Source organism: Gigantopelta aegis, chromosome 6 (assembly GCF_016097555.1).
Source record: "Gigantopelta aegis isolate Gae_Host chromosome 6, Gae_host_genome, whole genome shotgun sequence".
NCBI classification, from domain to species: Eukaryota; Metazoa; Mollusca; class Gastropoda; order Neomphalida; family Peltospiridae; genus Gigantopelta; species Gigantopelta aegis.
The window spans coordinates 33,096,134-33,116,187 of NC_054704.1; the positions used below are offsets into that span (position 1 = coordinate 33,096,134).

General features: G+C 34.9%; 1 protein-coding gene across 1 annotated transcript in view; it reads left to right on the forward strand.

The window, feature by feature from the left end:
* The first annotated feature begins 1,158 nt into the window (after positions 1-1,158).
* Positions 1,159-20,054, forward strand: part of LOC121376230 (protein FAM91A1-like) — a 33,683-nt gene continuing 14,787 nt past the window's right edge. Inside the window, exons 1-15 of the mRNA XM_041504046.1 lie at positions 1,159-1,335; positions 3,799-3,883; positions 4,729-4,938; positions 5,436-5,503; positions 5,993-6,109; positions 6,252-6,342; positions 6,870-6,932; positions 7,245-7,351; positions 14,135-14,173; positions 14,750-14,877; positions 15,590-15,726; positions 17,349-17,443; positions 17,782-17,868; positions 18,507-18,709; positions 19,304-19,391. Coding sequence (XP_041359980.1) covers positions 1,264-1,335; positions 3,799-3,883; positions 4,729-4,938; positions 5,436-5,503; positions 5,993-6,109; positions 6,252-6,342; positions 6,870-6,932; positions 7,245-7,351; positions 14,135-14,173; positions 14,750-14,877; positions 15,590-15,726; positions 17,349-17,443; positions 17,782-17,868; positions 18,507-18,709; positions 19,304-19,391 — 1,590 coding nt within the window. The 5' untranslated portion in view covers positions 1,159-1,263. The remainder of the gene's footprint in view (positions 1,336-3,798; positions 3,884-4,728; positions 4,939-5,435; positions 5,504-5,992; positions 6,110-6,251; positions 6,343-6,869; positions 6,933-7,244; positions 7,352-14,134; positions 14,174-14,749; positions 14,878-15,589; positions 15,727-17,348; positions 17,444-17,781; positions 17,869-18,506; positions 18,710-19,303; positions 19,392-20,054) is intronic.

Genomic DNA, 20,054 nt, shown 5'->3' on the forward strand with positions numbered 1-20,054 from the left:
TGATTGGTCCAGACTGTTGTTTACATTGAAATTAGCCATGTGCTCGGTGTTTATTTTCATCAGTTTTGATGTTCATTTTAATATGTTTTGAATGTGATTATTCAAGTAAGAATAGACCAATCTGATAGAACTTTTTGATTGCCGTCTGCTGGTGCAGGTTTTGTTGAAATATTCCAAATATTAAGGAAGTTTTGGGCATTTTTCAGAATGGGACTATCGCTAATTACCGGGTAATTAGGTAGGTAATTAATTAATTATTAGTGAATTAAAATGACTAATAAGATGATTTTAAGAGGCAATAACCCATCTCTTAGTGGTGGGATTCTTTCTTACCAATGATACAGATGAAGGGTTGTATGGCATTTTGAAGCACATTTTTAAAGAAAATGGTCACAGTGTTTCTTTTGTTTTAAATGTAAATCCATTGACGAAAACCACCCTAAATTAGGCGACTTCAAAATACCATAGCAGTATTACTATTAGCACCCTCAATATTTATCCTATCATCACAATTCAAAGACCATTTTAAATGTCTTTTCTAGCTCTTTCCAATGATACCAATATGAATTTGAAGCATTAAACATCTTTTTGAATGATGAGAGTGAATGTATTTTTCGGGGGGGGGGGGGGGGGTAGTGTAAGAGTACAAATCAACATAAAGACGGTATTTGAATACTAAAAGACTTAGAATTCATAAACTAATGACGTAAATTACTTTTTAATTTCAATTTTATAATCCTAGTGAAATGTTCCTACTTATATTGGTTGGTGTAATGTTAAAAAAACAGTGAAAAATCCACTTTGGAATACTAGAGTAGCCATCTTTCAACAAACTGTCCCAAAGTTACTTACAAAAGTGTCTGTAATTGGTTGGTATTATTAATAATTATTGTATACATACACCTGATTGGTGGAAAGTGCTGTCAGAAGAAAGTATTACATATACAAAAAGTTACATTACATATTACAAACTTGAAAACTATTTCTTCTTTTTTATTATTTTCTTTACCGTCTTCTGAACAATTTGTTAATCGTGTCACATATACATGTTTGTGCTTTTGATACACACCAGGCTATGTGAACTAATTGTTTAGAAAGTAATAAGCGGAAGTTGATTATTATTACAGGAAGCGGAAGTAAAACGAAAGTATCTTCGCCCACATCTGTGGAGTTGTCTGCTCTGTGTTTTATTTTTGGGTTTAAGATATGCACATGAAATGAGTAAAGGGAGCTTGTGGGAAACTATTAACTAATGCCATCGTTATGAATGCAGACCTAGAAACTCACGTTCGTCAAAACCATGCTTGGTCTAAATTGCCAGGAAATGTGAAACAGGTGACACTGTTTATTTATATGGTAAAATCGAGAGTATCATAAGTTCTCGACTCGGCAATTTCCGTGAATTCCATGTTTTTGCTATTAATAAAATGATACTTAAAGGGTTTTTTTTTTATATATATATATATATAAACAAGTAACATAGAAATAATGTAATTTAAACATGTAAATCCAGAACATATTGTTTATGTAGTTTTAATTTGGTTTAGGGTACACAAATTGGATATTGTGTAACCCATTAATGGTCTGTGTTAGTATGTAAATTATTTTGATGTATCATGTGATAATTTTTCTCTCTCCATCACCTATTTTTAAAATAACATAAAACACTACATAATTTAATGCAAAAAATGTACATAATAAAATAAAATCTATCTTTTTTTTAAATAATTTAATTCATAAAATTATTATCTATAAATTAATTTGTTTTCCTGTCTTGTTTTTAATTACTAGTATGACCAAATTTTTTATTATTTAGCACTGTACAAATTTTGCATGAATGAATATAGCTTAAAACAGTTCCACATGACCTGCACACGAGCAAAACAATGGTTCGCACCATCTGTGCATCCCTGTTTATAAATACCTCTTTTTCATTAATCTCAATTATCACTCCAAAAAGCAAAACCCAATCTTATTGGATTGGATTGGTTGAAAATGGACATATTTCGGTCATGCAACATAAAGTGAAGGATTGTTTTAAAGCCACACCAAAATTAAATGGGTAGTAACAGAGATTGCCCCACCCTCCCCTACATGTATGCATGTGCTTTGTGGCCAAAAATAAACAAATAATTTTTTTTTTTTAAATTGTCGTCTTCTTTTTTATTTTATTAAGCATCAACATCAAATGTGCATTCAGCTGTAAATGTCATTTATTAACTATAATAGACTATGTCTATCAAATTGTCCCCATCATACTTGGTAACCCCCCTTCTGCCGTCCGTACATTTACTTAGTCCTTGAACAAAATATACAGTAAATAACTAATGCAAAAACAATTATAGTGGATGAATTGTCCAAGAACAATTTTTAGTTGAGAACGAATCGTCTCGAGTTCAACAGTGGACAAATTTTTAGTGGACGAAACATCCAGAGGACGAATCATTTGCATCCCCTGTTGATATGGTTGCATTCAATTCCATAGGGCCATATCCAAAACATTATTTCCATCAGAAACACTGAATGGTTTATATGAATTTATTTTGCGTAACCGAGAAATGGTTTACTACGCAAATATTCAATTCTCAGAGGCCTGAATAAGCATTGAACAATGAATTGCAATTAGGTTCAGGTTCTCAAAATAGTGCATTTTGTGATACTAGTCCTGCCTACTGTGAGTAAGAGTAAGACTAACAGTCAAGAAATTTAACAGTACCTTGTTCAGTGCTGGTTTTCAGCATTGCCCCAGTTCATACATTTTAATAGTTTACAATATTTCATTATTCAATGTTTGACTATTTTTAAAGTTATTTGTTTAATGTTCACCAGGTGGCAGAAAACACTTAAATTCCAGGAGGGGGGGGGGGGGGGGGGTTTGGCAAGAAAACTAAATATTTACTGTTAAGTGGCAGTTATTTGGTGCTTGGGTCGTCGGATCCAACCCCCTTGGTGGACCCATTCTCTGATTATCTGTGTTAATTTGGATCAAGTGAGACCTTACAGCCTCAAAATACTCTATGGCAGTTTGATTGACATATTGGTAAAATAGTTTTGAATAACAAGTATGCTGCTGTCTGGTGTAATGGCTTACCTTAGCACAGCCCTCTACATTGTGACCGAATATGAGACCATTTTTTTTCATCTATATAACATTTTTTATTTCATACTATCTAGGTAAAAAATAGTAGTAGATGCCATCAGGCTCTTAGATGGAAAAGTTAACGTAGAGGGCTGTTAGCATTCAAAGATCATTTTCATTGTGAATACTGAAATATGTAATACAATTTGTTTGTCATCAAATAAGGAGGGTATAATTTGAAGTGCACTTGTTACCATTTTTTGTATGTTTGTAGTAAATTTTAAACGGTTTAAAACTGCATCAGTGTAGTCGCTCCCATGCATCCAAACTTTTTTTCTGATGATTTGAGACAGTTCTAGATCTGGCCTGGTCACCATGTTATTTATAGTCTACCATTGACCTTACTTTGGTAGCCCAATAACAATGTAAACTGGTCTGACTATACAGGCCTCAGAAAATTGTGAGAATGGTAGTTTCGTTTGCATGTTGCACATGTACAAAATAGTTTTGCATTTATAACTCAATTTTCATTCATACATTAATATTAGGACATCATTTACATGGTATTGATTAAATTAACTTGTTTTTACAAACCGAAAAATAGTTATGTATTTTATAAAAATTATTTTAGAATCGCATGGCCTGACTTTATAGTTTAATTATATTATTGCTTACAGACGTTACACCAGTTTAATAGTTGATTCAATTGTTTCTTTCAGAGTTTTGGGAATTCACAGCGTGAATATGAGAAAGCAGTGGTGGCATTCAGTGTGAAGAATCAGTTGCGTCACAAGGGAAGCCTTGGTAAATATGTCAATTTTTATATTTATATCTCAATCATTTGAAAGTCATTCCATTTGTCATTGGATTTAATTTTTTTGCCAAAAACACAAACTTTGATTATGTTATAAACATATCGTTATTGAACAGAAGGATTTAGTGGCCAACACTGCAGCCTGAAATAAGAAAAAAACATTTAATATAATTATTATATATCTAGTAATAATGATAAATGATGTAGAATATAAATGTATTCTTAAAAAGAAAATTTGTTATCTAATAACCAGAATCTAGACAACATGACGTACATATTGTGGTAATTGAGACTATTGGACATTTGGTATTGTACATATATATATATTTTTTAAGAATTCTTTTGGTGGACACTAAACAGTCATAAAATCTAAAACTACCATTGACTTTTAACATTCTGAATTCATTAACATTACTCCAGCCAGTGCACCATGGTATGTGCTATCCTGTCTATGGGATGGTGCATATAAAAGACCCCTTGCAACTAATCGAAAAGAGTAGCCCATGAATATCTGTGTGGTCCTTGACCATATGTCCGACGCCATATAACCGTAAATAAAATTGGTTGAGTGCGTCATTAAATAAAACATTTCCTTCCTTCTTTCATTAAAATTAAACTAAAATAAAGAATTAAACTAAGATGGAAAGTTGAACTAATTTAGACATGATAAACTAATATAATCTTTTGACAAAAATTATGATTCGTTTACAATTTATTCCATTAAATATTACATTACACTATTTCTACAAATATTTATAATATATTTACAAGATTTCCATCTTATACTGAATTCATGTATTTAATTTGTGTTTGTATTTTGGTATTTTTCCACAAGTGCGCACAATTCGTAAAGATGAGCGTCGGTACTATGAAGATCTAATGCAGTATAGTCGAGAACACCTGATGCTGTATCCATACCATCTGTCTGATGTGATTGTTAAGGGTTTGCGTATCACGCCCTTTATCTACTACATCAACATGATGCAGGACATTATGACCCAGGAGAAGAGCTATGATTCACTTCCCAACTTCACTGCAGCAGACTGTAAGCTTCCAATAATGGAATTCTTTTGTGAACTCGTTTTTATTTTTGCCAAGGTTATCTTTCCTTTTACCTTCTATTGTGTTTTCTACTTTTATATTTAATTTTACAACTTTCAGTTATAATATTGGATCAGTTATGTACACAATTCTTTTACGTGAACTCAACATAATTGATATATTTAAAATTTGAAAGTATTTTTAAATAATAATTGGCATCAGCTCATCTGGGGTGGGATTCGGGCTGGTGGCTTTTTTATTTAAAAAATTTTCAGTTTAGCCTAAATATTTTTGATAATATTCACTGGTCAAGTAATTCATTAAAAGCAATATTCGTTGACTAATATTTTTAAATATTTCACTGAACATTATTCACACACTTTTTTACTTAATTAAAAAAAAAAATCCGATATTACTTCAGATACTTGTATTTTATATGTATTTTGATAACAGAATTAATTTACTAATTATAGCATTTTAAAACTGCTATGCATTTTGCAGGTCTTCGACTTTTGGGCATTGGCAGAAACCAGTATATTGATATTATGAATCAGTGTCGTTCATCCAAGGTCAGTCATATTCTTCAGAATACAGCAAATCATTTCTGTTAGGATGTGATATTTACCTGAAAGTCCGTTTCAGTTCAGATAATGCTTTTTATTGTAGGCATCCAATAATGCAAATTTATAGCAACATCATGTTCAGGAAGAAAAAAAAAGTCTCACAATATTTTTATAATCACTTTAGAAAACCATTCTGATTTTAGCATTCAAAATATTTGAAATCGATTAAAATGTTCTAGCAAGATTTATTTAACAGAGATCTCATAGGTTTTTTTTAAATATTCAAGTATCTGAATTCAATAATGGAATTAAAGGGAGTGTAATATAGAAACCCCAATTATCTCTATGGGAAGACATATAATGTAGATTAGAATGTTGAAAAATATAAATCTGTTGTATAAAACACTAGTTTGAATGATACGTAAGCATTTATATAGTTTGCTATTGCATTATTCAGCTGTACAATTATACTGAGATATTATTCTTTTTACCTAGAAATTCTTCCGCAAAAGACCTGTGCGTGAGGTTCTACCCAGCCAGCCGGTAGAGAGTGCATGCATTGAGCCCTGGTGGATCGTTAATATAGGTTACATCACTGAAGATGACATTAAGGTTTGTACTCCAGTTTTAACTTTACATAATGGTTTTTTGTTCATAAATATGTTTCATAAACTATGTTGGGTGATAAACTGAAAATAAATATATATTGTAAAATATAATTATGGTAAGAATTTTGAATGTGTTTGTTTTTCAGATGTGTATGAGAGTGGAGAAAAATGTTATTGATACAATAATAGACGGTGGTCCTCAAACTGCGGGTGACATGGACAAGACTGTTTTATATAGTAAGTTCCAACTGATCCGTCAAAATGATATATACTGCTTCAAATAACTGAGAGAACATTGTAATTACAAAATGTACATTGAATTGGTCTATTTTATTTTTACATATTAAAATAATTCCTAAAAATATATTAATTGTGACAAAAAAACAACAACATGCATTTTATAATAATGTAGAATTTTAGAAATTACATATTTTACAATAATTTGTAAAATGTTCCTAAGTTACAAGTAATTGTTTCCATTATTACCTTAATATTGTTTGATTTCTTTACCACTTTTGAGTCTGAACAAACAGGCCTTGTATGTATTCTGTGAGTACCATATCAGAAAATATGCTGGCTAGACCATTCTTATTGTATTTAAATGTTTCACGAAGTCTCGGAAAGCAAAGGTATAATCATCTTTTTATACTGGTATGGCCTGTTTCAATGAATCATACAGTTTGACACATTTTTCTTTTTTCTTTTGTGTCAGTTGTCCCATAAATCTAAAGAAATTAAAGACAGTGTATATTAATTGGTTTCAGGTTTATACAGAAAAGGGCTTATTTATCTTGACGTTCCAATAGGTGATGAAGAATGCATTATTGGTGAGCACCAGTTTACAGGTTTCATAATAATTGGTGTTGGTAGTATTGGATATGAGCTACATGTACTTGTTTACTACTGATATAATTTATTCCTGGAACTATTAAAGAAATATATTTTCTTATAAGATTTAGTTAAACTTATTTCTTTCTTACATTAGTTTTAATGTGCATTTCCAGAACATTCAAACAAAATACTACAAAACAAAAGTACTAAATTAAAATATTAAAACAATAAGCTGTATAAACACAAGCATTAATTAAAATAGATAAGGCGTAAGTTTTTCACAAGTATTGAAATTTTAAATTTTTCAGTGCCTCCACTGGAAGGGTTTGTGATGAACCGAGTTCTTGGAGATTACTTTGAAACTCTTCTCTACAAGATCTTTGTGTCGATTGATGAACACACCACAGTGATTGAAGTACGGAAAATTTATTGAAATTTTCTCTCTCTTTTGTTCAGGGTGCGAGGTTTTTAGTGTATTACCTGATTCAATTTCTGTATCATCAGTGTCCATCTACAGTGTATCATATAAAATACTTTTAAACTGTCCTTGTTAATTGTCTGGCATACTGTTTTATAATGTTTGTGGCAGCAATTTAAAGATTAGCTGCATGTTAATTTTTAAATATTACATACTTTTGTATGTACTTAGTTGATTTTATGATTTAGAATTGATTGCTAGCATTTGAAAAATAAAAAAACCCACATATTCTTTTTGTATTAATCTTTATCTGTTTGCTGCAACCAAAATCTTCAGTTTTTTAGAAAGGACTTTATTTTTGTAGGTTAAATGTGGTTAGATATACAATCAAACCCGCTTATTTGCATACCCTCCGTGCAGCTCGATCATATGCAATTAACCTGGTTAGTTGATTAACAGATAGTACCGATTTTCACTTTGTAACAGCCATCCAACTACAAAAAAAGCATGGGAGACAGTCTAGCACAGTGCGGTTCTTCATACCGGAACTATTATATACTTTTTAAAAAAAGTAGGGGAATCTGAAATATGAATATTAATATCAACTATTAGACCTAACATACGTTTTGACAACAGACATCCTAGTAAAGAACGTTCAGGTCAGTTTATCAACACACCAAAACACATTCCATAGTTTGTACATGCATCACGCAGTTGCCCCGTACACATGCGTGGGGTGTCATTCTCGATTTTGACAAATTCCAGGAAGGTCCATTAATCACTGGAACATTATTTCTGTCAAATCTTTTTCATTCTGTTGATCATACAGTTGTTATTGTTTTGTTTTTAGTAATTTTTATTGTTTTAATTTGCGATTTACTGACAAAAAACCCATCAGCTTTCAAATTTCACTTCTGGCCCCAATCGTCCTTCAAGATCTTTGGTGGTCATAAAACCTACTGTAATACTGAACTACCAGTTGTAATGTTTGCCCAATTAATTCACTATTATCAAATAACCATTCCCCACAGCTAATATACCTTACAATTTTGGCAATTGTAAATTCTTATTGGAGTTCCCCTACGTTTTTTTTAAGAGTATAGTTCACACATGCATGTAAAAAAAAAAGTTAAACAAAATATATATATATATATATCGTCGTGTGAGAGCCAGAAGGACGTAAGTGCATCAAAATTATTTTTAAAAAGCCGAGATAATGAAGGAAAACTGTTTTTCTTGATCAGTAGTTAAGATGTCGAATTTGTTTTAATGACAATGAAAGAAGAACATATTTATGATTTCTTTGTATATTTGCGTTATTTATAGCATATTAGGTGTTTTAGTTATTTGCTTAAATAGTTGTATTTACGACAGTTATTCATGATTAAATTAAATGTGTCATTTACGACCAACAGTATATCAAGTAAATTTAAATATTTATTCTGAAAGAACCATCACTTCTAAAACATTTCAGTTTTGCAAATCACATATTTATTTTTAAAAAGGAGAAAGCTTGTAAATAGAAAATATTTAAAAGCAAACATTCAAAAAGGAATACAAGTACATATTAAAGGGACACTCCCTAGTTACGGCTAGTTGTTAACCATTACAGCGTTGTTTTTTCGCTATTAAACCCATTTTTTCACAAATAAAATTGCACTTTACTTACCGTTTATTATTTAGAATATACATTTCCATTCACCTGAAGTGTTTTTTGGTAATCCTGGTAATCCTGGTGTTTGTAATACCACAAAATGCATTTTTCGTATTTCTGAAAAACGGACGCACGTTTGAGAAAAAAACGTTGAGCAGACAAGGTCTAATCTATTTTTAGACGGGATATTTCCATTTCAATGTCACAGACGTTGGTATACCATGTGACCATTATCATTTTGGTTCGGTTTGTTTTCTCGTGCACGGTTCGCGCAATCAACATCCGATTTGTTGTTGTTCATTTGTGAGATTTTTCTTCACAGTTCGTGAACATTTTCAGTAACAATAAAGTTCAGACAAGTAAGTATCTCAATACAAAACGTTACAAACCCTTAAAACCAATAATTTTGCTAAGTCCTACGATATCTGGAGAGGGGATACAACCAGGACAGAACAGTTGGAACATGTCCAGGAGAGGTGAAAAGAACGCACCCCAAGTCTGTGAAATTTGTCGTGACGTAGGCATTGTTGTGCTTCGAGCGACATCTACCGGTGACATCAGAATACAAACTTTCAAAATTATTTCAAGCAATTGGGACATGGGGATTTCATGGTATTTATCGATATAAAACCTGCTTTTTCACTCCATTTGATAAAAACGTGATCCAAGTGTGTTACATGTTTGTAGATTAACCAAATTATAATTTATTTTCGCTGGATGGAACTAGGGTGTGCGGCTTTAATAAAATCACTGCTTAAGCAATATTACATGAAAAAAGTTATTTTACTTTTGTTAATAATAATACGATAAATAAAATCACCAATTGAACAAAATAATAATGTGAAAAAACTACTCCGACTCGTGAAATCCTTGTTTTCTTTGACCCACCCCTGAATTTGTGTGACCTTATCTGGTGCAGGGTTTCTGCCAGAGGGTTAAATGGGTATGGTACCATATCCAAATATTTTTGCAGAATTGTTTTTTTTAAGTTAACTTTTTGACAAAATTAATTACTCTTATCATTACTGTGTGATTTTCTTAATCCTAACTCTAAACTTAACCCATTTTCTTTCTGAGGGAGGACCCCCCCATATCTCTGGTGGCTGTGGTTGCATTCAATTCTATAGAGCCATACCAAAAAATTTCTATCTGGCAGAAACACTGTGGTAGTAGTGCTTCATGTTTGTTGTTTGATGATGGTGCATCAGAATCAGACGACTTGTCCATACAAAACCTCTTTTTCTAGGCAAGTAGTCGTTCCTGATGAGTCATCAGAAAAGCTGATGTCATGTTGAGTGCAGTGTTCTTTCCGTGTTCTCTGCACCATGGGAGTCCTTTTGCAGATAGTTCCTGGTTCTGCTGCCACTAGTTTCAAGAATACCTGGTTTATCAGCTAGTGCAACAGACAAACCAGAATAGTTAAGCAAACTGAAACTGGTATCCTTTAATGAAGAAACTATGTTTAGCAGCTTATTGATTTGGGATACACCGGCTTCAAGTGAAGCTCATTCAAAGGATATAGGGTTTACTGAATATCAAATCCAGAAGTAGTGAACACTATACCATGTCCACCTATTGAGTATGCAGGATTCTCTCCAGGTTATATTGAGTGAACAGTAAACTCTACAGCTTCTGCTGTGTGTTAGGTGTACTCTCCGGGTTCTGTTGTGTGTTCAATGCACACTCCTGGTTTTGGTGTGTATTTGGTGATTTCTCCGGGTTATATTGTGTGTTCAGTGATCTCTCCAGGTTCCGTTGTGTGTCCGGTGATCTCTCCAAGTTCTATTGTGTGTTCAGTGATCTCTCCAGGTTCTGTTGTGTGTCCAGTGATATCTCCAGGTTCTGTTGTGTGTCCAGTGATATCTCCAGGTTCTATTGTGTGTTCAAGTTCTCTTGTGTATGCTATGTCATGATCATGGTATGTTGTATGTGTGTGCTATGTCATGTTCAGGTTTTGTTGTGAGTTCTCTGTTATATGTTCAGGTTCTGTTGTGAGTGCTATATCATGTTCAGGTTCTGTTGCAAGTGACTGGATAAAGGCTGTGGTATGTGCTGTCCTGTCTATGGGGAAGTGCATATAAAAGATACCTTGCTGCATTAGAAAAAATGTAGCGGGTTTCCTCTGATGACTGAGTCATAATTACCAAATGTTTGACATCCAATAGCTGATGATTAATTAATCAATGTGCTCTAGTGGTGGTGTTAAACAAAACAAACAAATAAACTGTTGCAAGTGCTATGTCACATTCATTTTCTATGGTGATTATTTTCTCATGTTCAGCTTTTTGCTATGATATGTTCATGTGTGAGCTATGTTATGTTCATGTCCTGTTGTGTGTGCTATGTCATGTAACATGTTCAGCTTATGTTGTGTGTGCTATGTCATGTTCAGCTTCTGTTGTGCATGCTATGTTGTGCTAATGTTTTGGTGTGTGTGTTGTGTCATGTTCACGTTAACATTCTGTTGCTTAGCTTAGCTTAGTAACTGGTTTAACGTGTCCATAGTCCGTATACCACTAGGGTTTCGAACACGCCTATCCCAAGTCCGGCCTCCGATAGGATCGGGGGTCGGACTCACGACAGAGATATTCTGTTACAAATATTTGTTAACTGTAACGTTAATCAAAGTTCATAGATCTTGCTATCGTTTATGTTGAGGCCACATTCACTTTATTCGCCTTTTAACCTTAAGTCTGATTTCACTGTCTTTTGTTACTGGACTTTGTCCTGGATAACTTACAATGACATTTGTATGTGTAATATTGTTAATCCATAGGGCGATCCTGTAGATCTTCAAAGGCAGCTGAAAGGCTGAACTTGATCACCGTAACATATAATTAAATACATGTACATCCAAAATCAGTGTGATTATGCTTGCACTTTGGTCGTATATGCCACATACAATTTTAATTCAAAAATTGTATCTACAGATAAAAATCACATGTTGGAAACTTTGCTTCAATTAAAAACATTTCAAAATAGATATTTGTTTTTCAAGAAAATTTACCAAAACATGTTTATTATTATAATTATGGTGTACATAAAATAGCAAACCATACAAACATTAATGTTACTGCAATTCTAATTTATATATACAGACACCATTGTTGTCTGTTGCCAAATGGTTCCTTGCATGCAGTACCAGATGTTTTTCTTAAATAGACCAGGCTGTTACAACGACAAAAGTCATATTATTTTTAGGATTTAAGCACATAAAAATATTGACATAATGTATGCTCTATTGTACTTTGCATTTGCAATTTCTATCACAGACCAATAACGAAGAATACATATGTCATATTTGGCACATACGACCTATGTCAGACATAATTATATAACAAACTGTATTTGAAAAGGGTGTATCTACCACACACGACCAGTCGTGTTCACATAATGGACAGCAAGCAAATCGGAGGAAAGTCGTGTGTGTTAGTTAAAACCAAAAAAAACCCCTGACCATCCAGTATTGTAAACAAAGTGTATTAGACTGACCTTCATGGTGTGGTCTGACTGATTGGTATCTAGCAATATAGCAGAGACTTGGGAACGATCGATAAATAAGGGTGTTTGTTTTTGACAACCTCTTCCCCCCCACCTCACCCACCCACCCTAGCCGATGTTGTTTCACACAAATCCTCTAACTGGTACAACCTGTCAAAGTCCTCACACCCGTTCTCTTCTAAACACTCTGCCTAGTATGATCTTCACCTCACCGTTGGTGACGGGCAGTAGGTAGTCGTGATCACCATTGTCGCTGTCATCTGATTCGTTTACTGTTGTTGATGTTGAATCCTGTTGTGTGAACACTGCACAGATTTCTTCGTCAGTCTGTGGTTGATGGCAGTCCAGTGTGTCGTGTGAGACTAATTGTTGAAATTCCTTGTCCTCATTAGTTAATCCAGTCAGTACCGCGAAGTTGGTGTCATCAGAGTTGTCATCGCTGAAATCCTCTAACCACTGGTTGAAGATAGCCGATGTCATCCAGGCATTCTGGCTATTATTGTCATTCACTGGAAGACTTTTTCCCCTCTGAAAAACCTCAGCTGTTTGCTCTTTCCAATGACCAGACATTTACGCTTGTCAGTTCCTGACATGTTGCAGGCTATCATCGCTGTCACCAAGTCCATCGCCTTTTTGCTCCCACTCACTGTCTCCGATTTTATAGTTAACATTCTGTCAGGTGGTGCTTGGTAGTACAGTCCAGTTTCGTCAGCGTTGTAGATGTCGTCTGCATCATAGGTTTTCATTATTTCAGAGAGAACGGACTTGTCTGCTGCCACCAGGTCTGCGTTGTTCTTTTCTCCATGCATTCGTTTGTAGATGATGTTATGTCTTTCAATCCATCTACTAAGCAATCCGTTGGTGGGGTTAAAATCTTCTTTGTGGAGATGTTTCGCAAAATCCTTTGCCTTTTCCGCGAGAAAATGGGACCGGACACAGGAATATCTCTGGAACTGGCACTATTGAACCATTCTGACATGGCACCCTCCACATCCTCTTTGCCAGATTGTAGCTGTTTTCGTTCTCAATATCATGTAATTAATATAGAACAATGATTGCTCTGAACACGTGAATCGAAAACGGCCTCAATAGTTGAGCACATACAAGTGCACAAGTGGTACTTCTAAAAATAATAGTCGGAGAGTGAAATAAACTTGTGATAGACACAGATTAACTTACCTGTTACTGAGATGGTCTCTGATTAACAGCAGTTTATTGCAAACAAAACATTAGGTGTTAGGTTTATTCAACTTAATTATGTAATTCTTAAATCTTGTAGTAGGGCTTTTTGATTGACACAGCACATCGACTCTGTAACTGGTGATTACAGTCAGCTTACCACACAGTGAGCACAAACAAAATTGATTAATCAGCAATTTTGATAGACTTTCTCAGTAATTTGTGACATTAATTTAGCAAAAAAAGAGAGAAAAGTTCTTAGTTATTTTTATGTGCAAATAACCGATGTAGTCTGTGCAATTAACCGGATGTTCTGTAGTGTTATAAGGGCAAATGGTTCCATGTCGACTGAAAATAGTTGATTAACTGAATTATGCCATAAACCGATATGCAAATAAGTGGAGATGACTATATCTGAATATTTTTCTTTTTAATTTTCTTTCCAGCTTTCCAATGTGCTTCAGATTGACCTGCAACTGGTTAAGGTTGGTGTTAAATCTTAGAATAATAACATAATATGCAATTTATAACATACTACTCCGTATAATTAAATGTATATCAAAGACCCTGACAATACCAGATTTGTTTCTGAGGTTAACCTTTTTGTAACATGATTGTGCACTAATTAAACAACATCATGGACATGACGTAACTGTATGCTGAAAGTTTGTCATTGCTTTTAAGATGTAGAATTGGTCTTTGCTAGGGCAGGACATAGCCCAGTAGTAAGGCACTCGCCTGATGCATGATCAATCTAGGATTAATCCTCGTCAGTGCACCCATTGGGCTATTTCTTGTTCCAGCAGTGCTCCACAATTGGTTTAACAAGAGCTGTGGTATGTACTATTCTGTATATATCATGCATATAAAATATTCCTTGCTGCTAAATGAAAAAAGAGTAGCCTATGGAAGGGTGGCAACATGTTACCTATCTCATTATTTGTGTAGTCCTTAAGCATATATCCGATGTTATATAACCATAAATAAAATCTGCTGTGTGTGTCATTAAATAAAGCATTTATCTTTTTCTTTCATTGCTGAATGGTTGATTTCCATTTCAGAATGCTGTGTCTTTGTACTGTCGTCTGGGATTTGCCAAGAAGAAGGGGTCGGACTTGAATACCTGTGAGGTTCATCCATCATGGACAGACCAGCTACACCAAACACCACGATCTCAGGATGTCAGAAAGTAAAACGTTTTGTTATATTTTTGGTCTAAAATAGTTATCATAAAGTAGACTGTATTTGATTTGATATGGGGGAGGGGAGAGATCTAGCTCGGTCGGTAGAGTTTGTCTGAGGTGCTTGCATCTTAGGATCGAATCACCTGGACCCATTCTCTGATGGGGTTTTCTTTTCATCCTAACCAATTCCTATGACTTGTATATCAACGGTCATGGTATGTGCTGTCCTGTCTGAAAACAATCCCTTGCTGCAATTGAATTTTTTTTTAGCTGGTTTTCACTAAGTCTAATAGCCGTTGATTAATAAATCAGTGTGCTCTAGTGGTGTCATTAAACATTGTTAAAACTTACCTTAAGTATTGTATAAAGATTTTAGCTTTTTTAAGATCAGTTCATCTTGTACTTTTGAATGGATAGTACATCTGTAGAAAATATCTTTGATTGGTATGACAGTAGATACATCAGTCTCATAATGTTATATATGTTGTTTATGGCTGAATCCCCTTTGTGCTTGGCTATCATTAAACATTGATTACTTTTATTCATATTAATTAGTTTGCTAACATGTACAGTAGTTTGTGTGGAATTTTGGGATTTTTTATTGTGGGGGGGGGGGGGGGGTGCATGACATTGCTTTATTTGTAATATTTAAGTGACAATTCATTCAGAATTTTGTAGCTGGAAGTTTTTAATTTAATTTTAATGTAAATTTTGCAGGTCTATTCACGAGTCTCCCCTGATTGATCTCAGCAGTGGTACGAATGTCGACCTCTTGCCTAACGAGCAGCTGGACCTGGATACTCTCAGTATGAACAGCATGACGACCAGCACCGACACTCCACTCGAATCAATAGGTACACAGGTTATTTACCATTCTCTTAGAGTGTATTATAATAGAACCTGGTAAAATGGGCAGGTGGGAGGGGTAAGTGTTTTTACATAAGCACTGATCCAGTACATGGGGAGGGACATTGACTCATTGGTAAAGTGCTCACTTGATATGCAGTCAGTTTGTGAGTGATCCTGTCTGTGGACTATTGGGCTGTTTCTCGTTTCAGCCAGTGCACTACGACAGGTATATTAAAGGCCATGGTATGTGCTGTCCTGTGTGGGATGATGCATATAAAAGATCCATGTAGTGGGTTTCCTCTTTAAGACTGGATGTCAAAATTACCAAATGCTTGACATCCAATAGCCGATGATTAATAAATCAATGTGCTCTAGTGGTGTCATTAAACAAAACAAACTGATCATATTAGGGGGTTGGGTTGGTGGGTGGTGAAGGAAACAAATTGTTTTTTTATATATCCACCACACACAAATTTTTATTTTTATTTTAATGCTATATGTAAGAAGGGAAAAATTACTAACCAGGTGTAAAATAATTACAGTGGCTCCCCTCTTCCCCCCTCTATGTGATAGTTCCCAGGCCTCTGAAAAGTGTGAGAACAATAGGATCGCTTGTGCAAGCCTTATTTTCCATAGCTCATTTTTCATTCATGCATTAAATTTAAGACATTGTTTACATAGTCATGATGGGTTATGCAAACACAAAATGGAATATCTCCATAAATGGGAACAGTTTTAATTTTCAGATGCCTGAGTTAGGAACGGCCCTTAGACCAGACACATTCTATTGGTGTCTCCAGTTGGGATTGGAGTGGGACGTAGTTCTAGTGAGATGTGATTAGCTTAAGATGGACACAATTAGAAATATAATAATCAATGGTTATACATTGCTGGGTTTGACTTTATAAATATGCTTATTTCAGTAGATCAGTTTTGTTAATAATATTATATTTAATCTATCTTAACAATTTTTTTTTATTGTTGTATGAAATAACAGGGCTAGCCCTGGATGATCAAACCATTTCACCAAATCATCTTTAAAAATGCCAATTAGTACATTAAATTTGTTCGCCAAATCAAAATAAAAAGTAAAAGTAAAGTTTGTTTTATTTAACGACGCCACTAGAGCACATTGATTTTTTATCTTATCATCGGCTATTGGACGTCAACCATATGGTCATTCTGACAGTTTTTAGAGGAAACCCGCTGTCGCCACATAGGCTACTCTTTTTACGACAGGCAGCAAGGGATCTTTTATTTGCACTTCCCACAGGCAGGATAGCACAAACCATGGCCTTTGTTGAACCAGTTATGGATCACTGGTCGGTGCAAGTGGTTTACACCTACCCATTGAGCCTTGCGGAGCACTCACTCAGGGTTTGGAGTCGGTATCTGGATTAAAAATCCCATGCCTCGACTGGGATCCGAACCCAGTACCTACCAGCCTGTAGACCGATGGCCTGCCACCGAGGCCGGTCCAAATCAAAATAAAATTCGCCAATTGTTCCTAAATTTTGCAATTGGTGAATTTGGCAAGTGGCAGAGCTAGCCCTGAATAATTAATTTTATTCAACCTAGACTAGATACAAATGTTCATAGTTATATATATTACTCTGTTTACTTTTAGACTCTGGCAGTCAAACACCCGGCATGACAAAGAGAATAGCTTTCTTGTTTGACTCAACGTTGACTGCATTTCTGATGATGGGCAACTTGTCTCCTGTGAGTGATATACTTAACATCTCTTGTTGATCACCATGTGCTGTACATAACAAATTATCTCTTTTTTTAATGGATGGTAACTCTGAGAACATTATGTTTTCTTTCAAAACAACATGCAGTCAAATTATGTAAAATATTGACATGTATATTGCAGTCCTTTGTGTTTTAAAATAATGTTTTATGTATTAGTAATGGAAGTTTGTAATTAATATATAACTTGGTAACTGAATCATAATTTAAGCTTTAAAGATAACTCTTTTGCAGTGCCATTTTTAGTTTTCGTGCTAATCTATATATCCATGTCATTATGAAAGTATTTTTTACTTTGTATTTTTTAGGGTCTAAAAAGTCATGCAGTGACGATGTTCGAAGTAGGAAAACTGAGTGATGAATCCATGGACAGTTTCTTACAAGAACTTGAGAAGGTAATGGATATTGTTTTTTGTCCAAAAACAATGTTGGTAAAACACAGTAATAAGCTTGCAACAAGACTGCAACTTATCTCAAGCATTACAATCTTTTATTTATGTTTGATAAAAATTATGACTTTCTCTAAACTTCAAAGAAATTCTCGAAATTTGTCAGTATATCACAAGAAGACATACATTTCACACCCAATAGCTAGTGTATTTCATGCTGGGGTGTCATTCATTCATTCATTCAGCCCAGTGGTAAAGTGTTCGCTTGATGCGTAGTCGGGTTAGGGTTGATCCCCGTCAATGGATCCATTGGGCTATTTCTTGTTCCAGCCAGTGCTCCACAACTGGTGTAACCAAGGCTATGGTATGTACTATCCTGTCGGTGGGATAGTGCATATAAAAGATACTTTACTGCTAATTGAAAAGAGTAGCCTATGAAGTGGCGACAGCGTGTTTCGTCTCAATATCTGTGTCGTCCTTAACCATATGTCTGATGCCATTTAACTGTAAATAAAATGTGTTGTGTGCCTCATTAAATAAAACATTTCCCTCCCTCCATCTTTCATTCATTCATTCAGTAGCCACTGATTACAATCCTGTGCTGTAAACTTGTTTAACAAGTATTCCTTCGTGTTTGTGTTCAGGTTGGTTCCGATGCGGAGGGCGAAGCTCGTCGGTACTTCGACCACGCGTTGACTCTACGTGACACGATCCGATTCCTGCGTCACAACAAGAACCTGTTTGATGAACTCGACAACACTGGACTCGGAATCGATCTCCTCCGCTGTGAAAGCCTTCTCAGTCTCGAACCGGCCACCAGGTCACGGGTGCTGAACAAAAATTACAGGTATTTTGGCTTTTCATTATTGTAGTCAATATTTTCCATTGTATATAATGATATTAGTGGGGCTTTAGTTGTTCAAAGGTGTTTTTTGTTTGTTTTTTGGGGTGTGGTGGGTGTGGGGAGTGGTAAATATAATGAAACTAATCTGCAGTCAAACATTCCTGTAAATGCCACTCAAATTTCACAAACTGGCTGTCGCGAATATATTGGTGGTTAAAAGCCTGTACATATTTAAACAAGTGATTGTTGCATAATTTATTTTTATATTGGAGGTTTAATTGTCTGTAGTTTGAAGAACAAACACACACACACGTGCGCACACGCATGCATGTAAGTATGTTACCATAATGTAACATTGATAAAGAGTAGTATGGTTTTATGCATAATGTTTGAAACATTACTGACATTGGATAATAGTTTAGTGATTGATTGTATTCTCCTGTACAGTACAGTTAGCTGTCAAATTAATAGATGAGCTTCATAATGTAATATTTTAGTCCGTTGTCATAATTGTATCTTCCAAGTGAATGCATATTGGTTTAAAAATAAAATATAGAATATGATAGAAAATGGATATGAATGTGTTTTGTATTTCAGTTTACTGGTGTCTATGGCTCCCTTAAGTAATGAGATTAGACCAGTCAGCAGTTGTGTGCCTCAACACATGGGACCTGCTGTTCCAGAGGTAATAGTCTGATATAGGCAGGGTGGATCCAGGGGGTACTTGTTTTAATAGTCAGATATAGGAAGGGTGGATCCAGGGGATACTTGTTTTAATAGTCTGATAATAGGCAGGGTGGATCCAGGAGGTACTTGTTTTAATAGTCTGATATATAGGCAGGGTGGATTCAGGGATTACTTGTTTTAATAGTCTGATATAGGCAGGGTGGATCCAGGGGGTACTTGTTTTAATAGTCAGATATAGGCAGGGTGGATCCAGGGGATACTTGTTTTAATAGTCTGATAATAGGCAGGGTGGATCCAGGAGGTACTTGTTTTAATAGTCTGATATATAGGCAGGGTGGATTCAGGGTGTATTTGTTTTAATAGTCTGATACAGGCATGGTGGATTCTGGGGGTACTTGTTTTAATAGTCTGATATAGACAGGGTGGATCCTGGAGGTACTTGTTTTAATAGTCTGATATAGACAGGGTGGATCCAGGGATTACTTGTTTTAATAGTCTAATATAGGCAGGGTGGATCCAGGAGGTACTTGTGTTAATAGTCTGATATATAGGGAGGGTGGATTCAGGGGGTACTTGTTTTAATAGTCTGATACAGGCATGGTGGATCCTGGGGGTACTTGTTTTAATAGTCTGATATAGACAGGGTGGATCCTGGAGGTAC